The sequence below is a fragment of the Ammodytes marinus genome (genome assembly GCF_949987685.1).
Source record: "Ammodytes marinus genome assembly, chromosome: 6".
Classification (NCBI taxonomy): Eukaryota; Metazoa; Chordata; class Actinopteri; order Uranoscopiformes; family Ammodytidae; genus Ammodytes; species Ammodytes marinus.
The window spans coordinates 27659531-27674672 of record NC_137235.1 but is presented as its reverse complement, the minus strand read 5'-3'; the positions used below and the strand labels follow the sequence as shown (position 1 = coordinate 27674672).

The 15142-nt window shown below is 42.7% G+C and overlaps 1 protein-coding gene across 1 annotated transcript in view; it reads right to left on the bottom strand.

The window, feature by feature from the left end:
• LOC307251516 (integrin alpha-L-like) overlaps window positions 1–15024 on the bottom strand; it is a 44769-nt gene extending 29745 nt beyond the window's left edge. The window contains exons 1-4 of the mRNA XM_080028884.1: window positions 14977–15024; window positions 807–924; window positions 591–651; window positions 351–465 (exon numbers count right to left, since the gene is read on the bottom strand). Of these exons, the coding sequence (XP_079885010.1) occupies window positions 351–465; window positions 591–651; window positions 807–924; window positions 14977–14989 (307 nt within the window). The 5' untranslated portion in view covers window positions 14990–15024. The remainder of the gene's footprint in view (window positions 1–350; window positions 466–590; window positions 652–806; window positions 925–14976) is intronic.
• Between the last annotated feature and the right edge of the window lie 118 nt (window positions 15025–15142).

The following is a 15142-nucleotide window of genomic DNA, read 5'->3' as shown; positions in this document are numbered from 1 at the left end:
GTCAGGGCCGTGGACCAATAAGAAATAGGGGTGTGGGCTGCACAGTGGAAGCTTCTGGCTTTCCAGTTTTTGAGGTCAGAAACGAGGAGAATTCTGACTGGAGTATATTGGGGGGGAGGGGTGGGGGTTTCAGAAAGGGGGAGAGTGAGAAAAGGAGAGATTGTTATTTTTTAAAATATTTTGGCAGTCTCTAGGCACACCGTGGACCCATGGATATGTTAGAACACATTTAAAAAGTGCATTTAGCATAATATGTGACCTTTAAATAACATTTTAAGTGTATCTAAAAAAACAAGATGGTAAATCCTCAAAACAGAGGGAGAGGTTCCCACTCTCTAAATGCCTTTTACTTTGGAAAGCAGGTTTGAAAGAGGAGATCTGCCCCAGATGTTCTGACACTTTGAAGCACACGCTGTTCACGTAGGTGTTATCGTTGCATTCATGGACTACACTTGGACTGCAGACCTAGATCAGAACATATGAGAGAGAAGGAATTTCATTTTCAACTCATGTTCTGAAAGGAATGTCTCATACCGTGTGTTTTTTCCTCTCCATATTATTAAACTCATTCAGCTTTGTGATTGTCTTACAGTGAATTGGAACCCTGTCGCATCTTTGGCCATCGACAGTCGACAGATGTAAAAATGATCTCTGTGAAGCCACAGAAAAGATTAGTCACAGGATGTTACACCATGCAAAAAGGAAACATTGCATCACCAATGGAAACCAATTTAACTTCATAGTTAATAAGAGTTTTTACAATTGGGCTAATGCTAGATATGGCTGACTTTCAGATGCAAACTTACCCTTTATTTGTGCCCGACACGAATTGCAGCACTTTGTATCCGAAGTAATCTTTGGGATCACCACTGTAGACAACGGGTTCTGTCACATCGATGTTGAAAGCCACAGAGAAAGGGATGGCTGCAATTTGTGAAATTTTTTTTTTAAATGCTACGAGGAACTTTTAAATATATCTGAAACAGTCCAATCATTCCTCTGATGATCATAAATTACATGTAACAGAAAACGAGACCATCAGTGCAAAGAATGATATTTAAGGTAAGCTCACTTCTCACTTCTCTCTTTCCCCACACCCCACCCAACTTTGTATCATTTTGAAACCCTAGTGCTGACTCAAGTGACCCAACCTGAACTAGTTTACCAGACTCAGCTCCTTCTGTAAGCCACAACAGGCTTTATACAATGTTATATGCAGCAGTAGCCTATTCCACAACAGCTGTAAACAGACTGTGTTGAGTGAGTCGTATCAGTTCCATTTGAAAATTAAGGCAGAAAAAACTGGAATAAAAAATCTCAACTAACACTCAAAACTGTCACCTATTGAAGTTCACTTCAAGAACTGCTTAAAGATTTGCCATATTATTTTTTTTGCATGAGCAGCAGTAGTTCAGGTGACTATGTGTTATGTTAAAAAGTGTAAAGTGAGAATCCCACAGAGAGCTATATGCTGCATTACTGATACTGTCAGGTCTCTCATCGGTGTTGTTTCCTGCCACATTAGTCAGGGGGCCAAAGTCTCAAAAGCTCTTTAAAATGGGTTGGACCTGACATGGTCTGATATACTTTTTATTTGTGTTTTTTCTGTTAACTTTGGAGGGTCTGCTCTGCCGGAAATATCGCGAAAAAAAATTGTGGCTATTTTAGTGTATGTATCCGTCATTTTTTGATAGAAATATTGGGAAAATAAAAAAATTCCTCAAATCCTTAGTGGGTTGGGTAAGCTGTCAATAAATGCATTCCAGGTGTAAAAAACATATGTGGTGACAAAATATTATGAAATAATTACTTTTAAAACACATTCTTACATGATTTTGGCTCAATTTAATGCAAAGAAATTAGGCGTTTTCTCACTTTTTTCCAATATTTTCATCTTTACTTCATTGGCAATAAACTATTCCCTCAAGTTATGACATCAGTCAATATGCCATTCTCTTCCCTAATCAGTATACTCATTCCACAAAAATAAATTATAAAAATCCAACCAATATCAATGGATCTGTGATGATTTTACTTCGAGTTGGCAATCAACAGGCTCAGAACCTCAATATAATTTTTAGTCCAGCAGATAGGTGCAATATATGAAGGAATTTTGCTTTTTTCTATACAAACATGAGATTTTGCACAATGTTAGAGCATGTCCTAAGGAAGTTTTTTGGCTATAGGGCCATTGCCAATTTTTCCTATGGTTGCCATGGTGGCCATTTTAAAAAATGGCCGCCATTGGCTGTTATAGTATATGTAGCTTGGGTTCTAGAGCACCTAGGATCTTGATTATGGTGTCTAATCCTACATTTTCAAGGATGAAAAAGGCAGTGGTTCTATTTAAAACTAGGGCTGGCCCGAATACCATTTTTCAGGCTTCGAATATTCGTTGGTTTTTCCGAGCGAATATTCGAATATTCGTTCCAGAAAAACACACTATCAAAAACAACATTAAAAAAAAAAAAGAAAAATATTAAAACATTTTTTTTTTAATTTTTTTTTTTAAAAACGTTAATAATCCCTATATACTCCCTGGAACCGATTTTGACAGTATCTGCATATTTTGTTGAAGATTTACGCGCTCGGAGGTGAAGTAATGGATGCGCTATGACACTTAGTGATGTAATATCCTCCTAAATGAGCAATACTACTACTACTACTACTACTACTACTACAATATTTCTAACTTTTATATCCAAATATAAAATTATTTGATGACATTATATTGCAGTACTAGCTTCTTGCAAAAAAAAAATTTGAAAAAAAAAAAAAAAAAAAAAAAAAACGAAGCTCCGAATACTAATTTAAGCTCCGAATACTAATTTTCCGAACGAGTATTCGAATATTCGAATAATTCGGGCCAGCCCTATTTAAAACATGCTAGAAAGTACCCAACTTCATATATCTGGCATTCAGGGAACAAAATGATGGTAAAACCTTCAAATATTAGCGGTGTAATGCGTATTTTAATGAATTACATAATTAGTTCACGAGTTGTGTGCTGACCTTATATGCTTACAAGTGTAACAGGATCAATGATATACTGTGCAGGTTTTATAGACGGAGACACTCGTGTGGCTGGTCTAGTCTTGGGTACTTTATTACATGCTTGTTCACGTTACAGGTGTTCACCCCTAAACCTTCCCCAACCTCCTTACAGGTTCCTACGCATATCACTACATCTCCCCCTTTTAGTGAAGTACCAGTATTTCTTTTGTTTTCTTTGAGTATTAATAATTAACAATAAACATACTCTTCATTAACAATAAACATACTCTCCGGTATAACATTTAATTTATCTTCGACACTATAAACCTGAGACAAACCCACTTGTGTGACGTGTTATATCTTTTAACCAAAACCCAGAACACAGAACATATAATTATAATCATTCTGTCTAGGGGTCAGGGTGGACTACCTGATACCCCGGAGCCGTGCAGGGATTATTCTGCCCTGTGTAACCACGCTCTCTAACTGTATACGACTGGTGATTACAAGTCCATTCTAGTTGGGTTTCTTATGACCCGCCCTGATCTTGTCACGGTAGGAGTCTCTGGAACGACCCTGATGTGGAGTCTGTTTCTTCGTAGACTTCCAGAGGGTAGGTCAACGTTGTAAGATCTTGGTGTTGGAGCTGGGCCACTGACAGTTCCAGACTGGCTTGTGTTTTTCACCCAGACTCTTTGTCCTGGTCTGAGGTCTTGTCTTTCTTTTGTACAGTGTCTTTTATTGAACCAAAAGGCTTGTTTCTCCTTCATGTCTTGATCCTTCTTTTTGAAAGCCTGGAGGTCAGGCCACTTAGGCTGTAGTTTGTCCTGGCTGATAGGCAAAGGTGTTCTGATATGCCGACCCATCAACAGCTGTGCTGGGGATGATCCATGTGACAATGGGGTAGCCCTGTAAGCCATGAGGGCCTTGTGTGGATCCTCTCCCTTCCCCAGGAGAGATTTCACCGTCCGCACAGCTCTTTCAGCTTCCCCGTTGCTCTGCGGATAACGGGGGCTGCTGGTCACATGGCTGAAGTCATATTCTTTGGCGAAGTCCGTGAACTCAGTTGCTGAGAATTGGGGCCCGTTGTCTGTGACGACAGTCTCCGGGACTCCATGGCGTGCGAATATGGCCTTCAACTTCTCCTTTACATGGCCTGTGGTGGTGGAGGTGAGGTTGGCTACTTCAATGTAGCGTGAGAAATAGTCAATTACCACAAGGTACATTGCGCTCTTCCACTGAAAAAGATCTGCTGCAACGCGCTGCCATGGTCTAGCAGGTAATGGCGTCGTCAGCAGTGGTTCTGGTGCGTTGTGAACTTCTTTTGCACAGATCACACAGTTTTCCACTTTCTGCTTTATGTGTTTTGTCAGACCTGGCCACCATACAGACTGCTGTGCTCTTGCGATGCATTTTGTCATGCCCTGGTGACCTTCATGAATTTTGTCAAGCATCTCCTCTTGCATAGTAACTGGGATGACGAGTCTTTCGCCCTTCATTAGCAGTCCTTCTGCTACAAGCAGATCCTGGCGATACTGCCAGTACTGTTGAAGTTCTGGTGGGAGAGCCTTTCTGTTTGGCCATCCTGTCTGCACCATATTTTTGAGTCTTTTGCAGACATCATCTGTGTCTTGTGTGGCTCTGATCTGAACCAGTCTCCCCTCTGATGCAGGTAAGTGTTCCACTATGTGGTTGATGTACAACCTGACATCTGTCTCCAGCTGCTTTTCCTCCTCCGTAGGCGCGGTTTGGATTGAAGCCCTGGAAAGTGCGTCTGCTGTGACAAGATTTTTCCCCAGCACGTGTTCAATTCTGTATGTGAAGCGGAGTAGTCGCAGTCTGAATCTCAGAACGCGTGGGGGCAAATCATCAAGGCCTCTGCTGCTCAGTAGAGAGATGAGGGGTTTGTGGTCCGTCTGTATGAGAAAGTCCATCCCCACTAGATAAGACTGAAAGCGCTCACACGCCCATGTCAACGCCAGCGCCTCTTTTTCAATCTGGGCGTATCTCCGCTCTGCCTCTGTCATGCTGCGTGAGATGAAGGCAACTGGACGCCAGTCCCCTTCCGGTTGCTTCTGAGACAGAACCCCTCCGAGCCCAAATGAGGATGCATCTGCTGCAACTTTTGTGTCTCTGTTCGGGCAGTACTGTGCCAGGACAGCGGGTGAGCTCAGTTCTCGACGCAGCTCCTCGAATGCCCGCTGCTGCACGCTCCCCCAGGCCCAGTCATTGTCTGCCTTCAGCAGGTCTCTTATTGGCTGTGTGAGCTCAGCGATACGTGGTGAAAACTTCCCCACATAGTTAACCATGCCCAAAAATCTCCTGACGTCAGCAACATCTTTAGGTGTGGGCATTTCCGTAATTGCCTTGATTTTACCTGGGTCTGCTTCAATGCTCTGTGCGCTGATGACGTGACCCAGGAAAGTGACCCGATCCACAGCAAACTTGCATTTGTCGTTGTTGAGTGTCAACCCCTCCTTTTGGAGTCGCCTCAACACTTGGTGCAGCCTGTGGTCGTGTTGTTCTCGAGACGTCCCAAAGACAAGAATGTCATCTGCATGACAGACGGTCCCTTCCAGTCCTGCTAGCATCTGTGTCAGCCGCTTTTGGAAGTGCTCCGGTGCCGATGAGATTCCAAATGGCAATCTGTGGAAACAGTATCTTCCAAAAGGTGTGATGAATGTGGTCAGCGCAGCTGAGTCTGGGTGCAGGGGCACCTGCCAGAATCCTGCAGTAGCATCGAGTTTTGTGAACACTGTTGCACCTGAAAGCTTCGCCAAGGTTTCATCAACAGCAGGCAGGATGAGTCTCTCACGGCAGATGTACTCATTTAGGTGGGTTAGATCAACACAGATTCTGATTTTTTCGTTGGGCTTTGGTGCCATCACCATCCCTGCGCACCAGTCTGTGGGCTCGTTGATGGGTGCAATTACTCCCATTTTCTCCATTCTTTGGAGTTCCTTTTTAACTTTGTCCACCAACGGTAGTGGTACCCGACGTGGCAGTGACAAAGCATAAGGCTTGGCGTCCTCCTTCAGCTTAATTTTGTACTCCCCTTGCAGGCGTCCCAAGCCTGTAAAAACGTTGGGGTACTGGCTCTTGAAGTCTGCTGACAGCTCCTGAACGCAGTCAACTGGTCGCAGTAACTGCAGTGCTTTGATTGCTGGAAGGCCAAGCAGAGGTGTGGCCAACCTGTCTATTACATAAACAGGTTGAGTTGTGGTCCGGTCTTTGAATGTTATTGTGCCATTAAACTGACCTCTCACTTTAAGTGGGTTGTTGCTAGGTCCACATAGTGGCATCGCCGCTCTTGTTAGTATGCCATGCTGTTTTTCTGAGTAAACTGTAGGTGAAATGGCTGTCACTTCCGCACCAGTGTCCAGCTTAAAGGTGGTTTGTTGCCCATTTAACATCAGCGTCTTTTTCCATGATTGCTGCTCACCTGCCGACACTGCTCCCAGGAAAACAGCTTCCACATCTGGCTCATGAATTGCATCCACTCTGCCTGATCTGCATACAACTGCATAATGGCCTTTCTTATGGCATTTTCTGCACTCTGCCTCCCGTGCAGCACAGTTATTGAGGGAATGTGTAGGTGTTTTAACACACCGGCCACAGCTCTTCTCTCCTTTTTGAAACTCCTTTTGAGTCTTGCTGTATGTGCTTTTTCCTGTCTGACTTTGTCTGTGAAACTTTGATTTGAATTTCACCATGTCAACGTTTGCTTCTCTCTGGTCATTGTTAGTTGTATCACGTACCGTTGGTTGCTGTTTTTTTATTTCTTCATGTTGTCTGATTTTTAGGACAGTTTTTGCCAGTGTTAGTTCACTGTCCATCTGCAGCTTCTCTGACAGTCCATTGTGTCTCAAGCCTACCACTAATCTGTCCCGAATCATTTCTTCCTGTAGCGTGCCATATTGACAGTGTTCTGCTAGTTTATAAACTGCAGAGATGAAGGATTCGGCCGTTTCCCCCGGCTCTTGGCATCGTTTGTTAAACTGAGCCCGTTCGTATATTACATTGTGTTTGCAAATGAAGTATTTTTCAAAAGCATTTCTTACCACGATGTATTTCTTCTGGTCTGCTCCACTTAAACCCAGCGTGCACAAAATGTCATCTGCTTTCTCACCCATGGTGTAAACCAGTGAATTAACTTGATATTCTTCGTCCTTTTCATTCAGTCCTGCCGCGATCCGGAACCGTTCAAAACGCCGAATCCAGTTGGGCCAATTACCGAAGTCCGAGAAGTCAAAGTTATCCGGTGGGCTTATTGAGAACAGGGACTCCATGTTTCCGTTTGCAGGCTCGCACGACGCTGTCTCTCACCGTCTCGCTGGCTCTCCGCTCTGCTAGTTTCTAACTGCTAGCTTAGCCTAGCTTATCCCCGACGGCATTTACACTGCACAGAAGTCCGTTTTTATTTTCCAAAACCATCTTTCAGGAACTCCGACGTCGCTTGTGACGGGATTCAGCACTTCTGACACCATGTAACAGGATCAATGATATACTGTGCAGGTTTTATAGACGGAGACACTCGTGTGGCTGGTCTAGTCTTGGGTACTTTATTACATGCTTGTTCACGTTACAGGTGTTCACCCCTAAACCTTCCCCAACCTCCTTACAGGTTCCTACGCATATCACTACAACAAGTAACACCCAAAACACATATGCATATGCATCATTGGAAAATAAAAACATTGGGCATTTAAAATAAATTAGTGTTGTCAATAGTCCTTTTAGGGTGTATTCACACATGCCGTGTTTAGTTCGGTTGAAACGAACTCAGGTGCACTTCTGCCTTCGGTGCGCATCTTTCAGGCAGGTGTGAATACAGCAATCGCACTCGGGGGCGGACCAAACAAGCGGACCGAGACCCAGCTGAAGAGGTGGTCTCGATGCGCTTCAAAACGAACTCTGCTGCAGTTCGTTTGTGGTGTCAATTCGGCCGGACTCGATCCGACCCAATTGCAGGAAGTACTGCGCCTTTGATTTCTCTTGATTTTTCTTTTTTTTCTTTAATCGCCATCAGCTTCACATTATGGGAAAGTGTTGTTGTCGCTGTTGTTAGGAAGATTAGTTGTGGTTTGACCGGGAGCCCCGAGCGAATTTATTACAGTTGATAATGACGCGTACACATGCTGATATGTTCAGCGATCAGATGAAGGAGAGGGGAGCGTCTCCCGCACAGTGCCAACAGGTTCACGCTGCGCTTTGCATGAAGTGTGTGTTTTTATTTTTCTTCCCAACGTGACCGTCAATACTGTCCCTGTGTCAGTTTGGAACTGAACTGCGCCGAACTGACACCCAGCTGATACACTGCTTGAGTGTCAGCTTGAGCCTATTCTTCTCTCGAGCCGCGCGTCCAACAGCAAAAATACAGTAGGCTATACATTATGTTTCACATCGTAGGCTACAAGCCACATAACGTGGCATTGACATAGGGCTACATATTATAACCATATGAAACAACAATAATTAGATTTTCTTCTTTATTTATAGGCTAGATGTAGGCCTTTTTATTATTTTTAACCCCGTATTATATATCAATGATATATTTCGCAGTTTTTACTTCGTTCTTCCTGCTTCTCTCCACACCAGAATGTCTGTCCAATGAATGAATGACCTCAGATCACGTGTGGTTTTGCTTCGTAATGCTGGTTCACTTGCAAAAGGGGCAATATGAAAGTGGACCACACCAAACAAAAAAAATCTAAACTCTATTTGGTCTGGACCAAAGCAAGTGAACTAACGGACTTTCCATGTGTGAATACACCCTTAGTCTGTTCTGTATTCACTTCCGGATGATCAATCCACTGTCAGTGGTTCTCTGTTAAACTGTCTGTAACTGGTCCTGTGACAGTTCTTGGAAAGGATGTGTGTAGCAGTCCAATGGATGTGTATATCCTGGCGACTGGTACGGCCCTACCACATGTGGAGTATTTCATGAGTCGGTTCCTCGCCCTGGAAGGATCACACTGGGAGGCTCGCCAATCGCCATCAATGGAGAGGGATCTTCACAGTGGATCTCACTCTGTCTATAATACCTGTGGCAAAACAAATCCAGTGGACTTGGCCTTCAACTCATTGTGATGTTTGGTGGGTTCCACATTGAGATGGCAGCACTCAAAGTACTGGAGCCCTTGTGCAAGCTGGAGTTGCTACAACAGGGACAGCAGATTTCTTTCTGAAAGCCTGTCACATGACACACACCCGCCATGCTCATCAGGTCACAGCCAGCAGCCTATATCCTCTCCTACAGAGGGCTTTCACCGAGTACATAAATGACCTGGAGGAGGGAAATAATCCTATGTCCTTGGAAGACTGGTGTAGTGAAGAGCTTTGTCATGTCCCCAGTTCCACTTCTAGTCCATTTTCCTGCAGCTGGAAATAGAATTAATTAATTAATAGAATTAATGATGATATGTGCGATCAATAAGAGTCCAAATTCCCACTCTACACAGATGCCCTGACCAAGATCGTGCCTTGGTTCTTTGCTTTGGGACACACCCACTATGCCAGATGGATACCAGTCGACTTGCACAACATGATTTCACTGAAGGATACACATCCTGATGTCCATGAGCTGTTTCTGAAAGGAAACTTTGTTGTGAAGAGAACAACACGCTGCTTTTCAGCTATTGCCATTGACCAGGCCTATGAGCTGAATAATGCTTCTGTGAAAGGTGACGGTGGTGTTGTGGGACTTACAGAGAACCCTGCAGCTCTGCGACGCTTGATGGTGTCTGGCCCCGAGATGGCAAGTGTGGTTGGAGAGTTTGAGTTATCCACTGAGAAGAGAAGGGAGAATGACACCCGGCACCACGAGCAGACCAAACATGCACAATTGGCGTTTGCAAGATAAGTTAAAGCCCTAATTAGCACTAAAGAAGGGCAATCCATTCTGTGAAAAGAGCAATGTAGATCTTCTTGTACTGGATACTAGGGACGTTGCGGATGTAGCCATCATTTACACTGTCAACCAGGTTGAGAAACTTGGACGGGACCAGTAAGACACCTATATCAGTGAACGCCTGGTCAACCAGACAAAGCGAATCAAAGATCCCATCAAAAGGAACAAGCTCCCTTTATTCAGCCGGCCTCCAGTCCGAGAGATGTCCAGGACCCAACAACAGCTCTCATCCCTGAAGAGTGACTGCTCCGTGTTCTCTAGGCTCTATATTGTATCCCAGATACGTGATGGAAGTCTGGATGAGTTTTTTGAGCGCGAAATCCAGGCGTGTCCACCGGCATTGTCACAAATGGGCAAGCTAAGAACTGGAACCAAGTCAGACTTGGTGGGCTGTTTGGAGAACCTGATTCCAACACAAAAGAATGAATCCAACCCCATAGTACAGGTCAACATACTTGATGGGGCTGCTCTCATGAACATGCTACGACTTGGTGCTGCCAAAACGTTTTCTGAATATGCACAGAAGGTGTTCTCACCATACATCCTGTCTAAGCTGGAGCATGTCAGCAGAGTGGATGTTGTGTGGAATCAATATTTCCCTGACAGTCTAAAGGCCGAAACACACAGCAAGAGAGGAAGGGGAGTTTGTAGGAGAGTTGAGCCGTAAAGTGCCATTCCTGGAAACTGGCCAGAGTTTTTGCGCATTGACGACAACAAGGCTGAACTGTTCTCCTTCCTCGCATCAAGCCTAACAGCCCTCAACACTGAAAAACAAGTGATTAGCGACCATCATGCTGAGATCCTCTGCACTCGGCCTCGAGATGTAGAAGGTCTTGCACCATGCATACATGAGGAGGCTGATACCCGCATCCTACTGCACCTTGGAGATGCTGTAAAGTAAGGGTATAACAGTGTATCAATATGCACAGTTGACACAGATGTGTTAGTACTGGCAGTGACTGCAGCCCACTCTCTCAACATCAATGAGCTGTGGGTTGCCTTTGGAGCTGGAAAGAGTTTTCGGCATTTAGCAGCTCACGAGATGGCAAGACTAGAGCACTAGGTCCAGAACGATGTATCGCCTTGCCAGTGTTCCATGCCTTTAATGAATGTGACACAGTGTCATCTTTTGGTGGCAGGGGTAAAAAAAAACTGTGTGGGATACATGGAGGATCTTTGAAGATCACAAAAACCTTCTGTGCCTTGGCTGCCACACCTGACTCAATAGACAACTGGGTGGAGCCTCTGGAGCGATTTGTTGTATTGCTATATGACCGCACCAGCAGCCAGGGATCTGTCAATCAGGCATGAAGCAGCTCTTCACCCAGAAAGGTACATCAATTGAGGGACTCCCCCCAACACTAGCAGCACTGATTCAGCATACAAAGTGGGCTACCTACCAAGCTAGTCAATGCTTGAAACAGATGATGGTTGCAGCCCCTGAACTCCCATCACCAGGTGAATGGGGGTGGAAGTGGAAAGCCACAGGTGGATAGGAAGTTCACTGGACAATACTTCCAGAAGCGACCCAGGCCTGTCGCGAACTCCTCTGCTGTGGATGCAAATAGGGGTGCAGTTGACATTGCAAATGTTTCAAGGCAGTACTACAGTGCACTGCCCTTTGCCACTGTGGTGGACTGTGTTTTCAGAAATAATTATATATGTGTTGATGGTTTTATTGTGATTAGCATTCCTCATTCTTGTACAAGTAGAATTAGGCCAAATTTGTATGTTCAAATGATGTATATGCAATGCATATGTGTTTTGGGTGTTAACTACAACTTTATGTGAGTAAAAGTTACTGCTTGCAACTCACCTTGCCTGGTACTTTCCTTGTGGTAACTGTTTATATCACTTAGCTCCTTCGGAACCTAGAGCAATGTTGACTTACTCAGAGTGGGTTACACGGATAAAATAGCAATTTCACCACTCAAACAGGGTAAACCGATGTATTGGTCAGGCTTTGAAATAGATATTTACTTGTAAGCGTATAAGGTCAGCACACAACTCATGAACTAATTATGTAATTCATGAAAATACGCCGCTAATATTTGAAGGTTTTACCATCATTTTGTTCCCTGAATGCCAGATATATGAAGTTGGGTACTTTCTAGTATGTTTTAAATAGAACCATTGCCTTTTTCATCCTTGAAAATGTAGGATTAGACACCATAATCAAGATCCTAGGTGCTCTAGAACCGAAGCTGCCTATACTATAACAGCCAATGGCGGCCATTTTAGAAAATGGCCACCATGGCAACCATAGGAAAAATTGGCGATGGCCCTATAGCCAAAAATCTTCCTTAGGGCATGCTCTAACATTGTGCCAAATATCATGTTTGTATCATCAAAAGCACAATTCCTTCATATATTGCACCTATCTGCTGGACTAAAAATTCTATTGAGGTTCTGAGCCTGTTGATTGCCAACTCGTAGTAAAATCATCACAGATCCATTGATTTTGGTTGGATTTTTATAATTTCTTTTTGTGGAATGAGTATACTGATTAGGGAAGAGAATGGCATATTGACTGATGTCATAATTTGAGGGAATAGTTTATTGCCAATGAAGTAAAGATGAAAATATTGGAAAAAAGTGAGAAAACGTCTAATTTCTTTGCATTAAATTGAGCCAAAATCATGTAGGAATGAGTTTTTCACAGTATTTTGTCACCACATGTGTTCTTTACACCTGGAATGCATTTATTGACAGCTTACCCAACCCACTAAGGATTTGAGGACATTTTATATTTTCCCAATATTTCTATCAAAAGATTACGGATACATACACTAAAATAGCCACAATTTTTTTTCGCGATATTTCCGGCAGAGCAGACCCTCCAATTATTGTGTGTTAGGATCAAAGTTAACAGAAAAAACACAAATAAAAATATATCAGACCATGTCAGGTCCAACCCATTTTTGAGACTTTGGCCCCCCGACTACATCGGTTGGCGGTTTCCTCCAAACGCATACAGGACACTCTACAAAAATCTTCATCTTAACTACCATATCATCATCACACACAATGACAATTTTATATCACGTTAATTTTATTTGTAAAGCCGTGAGCTGGCTGCAGTAGGACGGAGGCAGTAGACAGAGGTGCCCTTGAGCAACGCACTGAACCCCCATATTAGCTTGGGATGCCATCCTACGAGGCAGCCCCTTTGCTCTGACATCTTTCAATACTTTCGTGCATGTGTGTAGATCCTTTCCTTACTCGTAGCAGCCCCAGTGTTCAGCTCTTTAATAAAACAAATGAATGACTGAATCACAAAAATAATTTCTCTTTTATCACTAGCTGTCTGACAGGCTGTATCTACCTCGGATTTTTTGGTAACACTTTACAATAAGGGTACACTAATTAACTGTTATTTAATGATTAGTTAGTGCTATTAATGGTTTGTTGATGCTAAGTTATGTTTATTTAACATTAAGTAACTGTTAATGCTAAGTTGTTAAGCATCGTTAGCATCGAGGCAGATGGAAGCTTTTGCTGCATGCTCAAATAAATGTAAACATTTACTGAATTTGAAGAGCTCTTAAGCAATGTGTTGCATTACAAATAAATGACCGCTTTACAGACCTTTCAGTTTCTATCGGCACAATATTTTCTGTAAAAAATAGTTTCACTGAAATCTCTGACTCTCTGATGTTCACTGTGTAAAAGTCTTAACATGAAACTGTGTCAATGATTCAAATTGTTTTCCAGCATGGATGGAACACTTGAGCTTTTACAGCAGGTTCAATATACATTCTTTCAAAGGTTTTTTTATTCATCAAAAGATTTGCAAAGCAAATACAGTACAACAATTTTTCTTCCCCCGAACACACCCCGCCCATATCCCACCCCCACACCCAACTACAAACAATCCTGCATCAAAAAAATCAGCACAAAAAAAAAAAACAATACACAATGTTAAAAAAATTACATAAACGAAATACACGCTACAAGAAACAAAAATAAACAATCGATATGAAAAAAAAACAAAAAAAACACACATAAAGAAATAAAATTAAATCAAATAAAAGAGGGGGGAGGTAGCTACTCTTCTATTGTTGTTGTTGGTTTTTTTAAATAATTTAGGAAGGGGCGCCAAATTCTGTTAAATGTATTCTTGGATCCCTGGGTAGTATAACGTATTTTCTCTAAATTCATACATGACATAATGTCTCTAATCCAATGTGAGTGGGAAGGAGGAGCAGGATCTTTCCACTTGAGTAAGATAACCCTACGAGCAAGTAAAGAGGTGAAGGCCAGTACCTTCAGCTTCACTTTAGGCAAGCCCGGATTTGGAGCAATGCCAAAAATTGCAATGAAAGGGTTCGTCTCAATTTGATGCTGAAGTCATTCAGAAATTGTTTGAAAAACTGATGTCCAGAACTCAGTCAAGGTGGGACACAACCAGTACATGTGAAAAAGTGATGCCGGTGCGCTCTTACAACTATCACAGGTCGGGTCTACATCGGGGAACATACGAGCTAATTTAGTTTTAGATATGTGGATACGATGTACTGCTTTAAATTGCACAAGAGCATGTCAGGCGCACATGGAGGTAGAGTGTATCCGATCCAGGACTGAATCCCACATGTGATCTGTGAAGGCAGAACCTAGGTCCTGCTCCCACAGGGTTCTTATAGCTGCTAAAGAGGGGCTATGCAACTTTGAAATAAGGTTGAAAAACACAGAAATTTAGCCTTTTAATGTGGGGTTTACAGAAAGAAACAAATCGACATGATTGGCTGGCGGTTTATAAGGGAATTGGGGAATTAACTTCTGCGTAAAATGCCTGATTTGCAGAAATCGGAAAAAATTAGTCTTTTCGATACCAAAATGTTTTGTCAATTGAGAAAAACTAGCAAATAGATCATTAATAAATAAATCACCGATGCATTTTAAGCCTTTTTTATGCCAGATCTTGATGTTCTATATACATTCAACTGGGGGTTGAAACCTCCAAGACAGAACATAGGATATCAAATAAAATATTCTACTACTTCTATTGATAACAATTATCCTTAACTTCCCTTTTTTTAAGATTAATAATGTATTTAAAAAAAAAGTCTTACCAACAGCCACCATGTAGGTGAGCAGGGGGATGCGACGCTGCTCATGCATCTTTCACACCATTTCTTCTCACTGCTAAACTCCAGACGTGTGTCTGTTAGCCAGACTTCCTGCACTGTAAAAAAAAATATTTTCCATTGTTGGGCTGACACATACACACTTCCATGA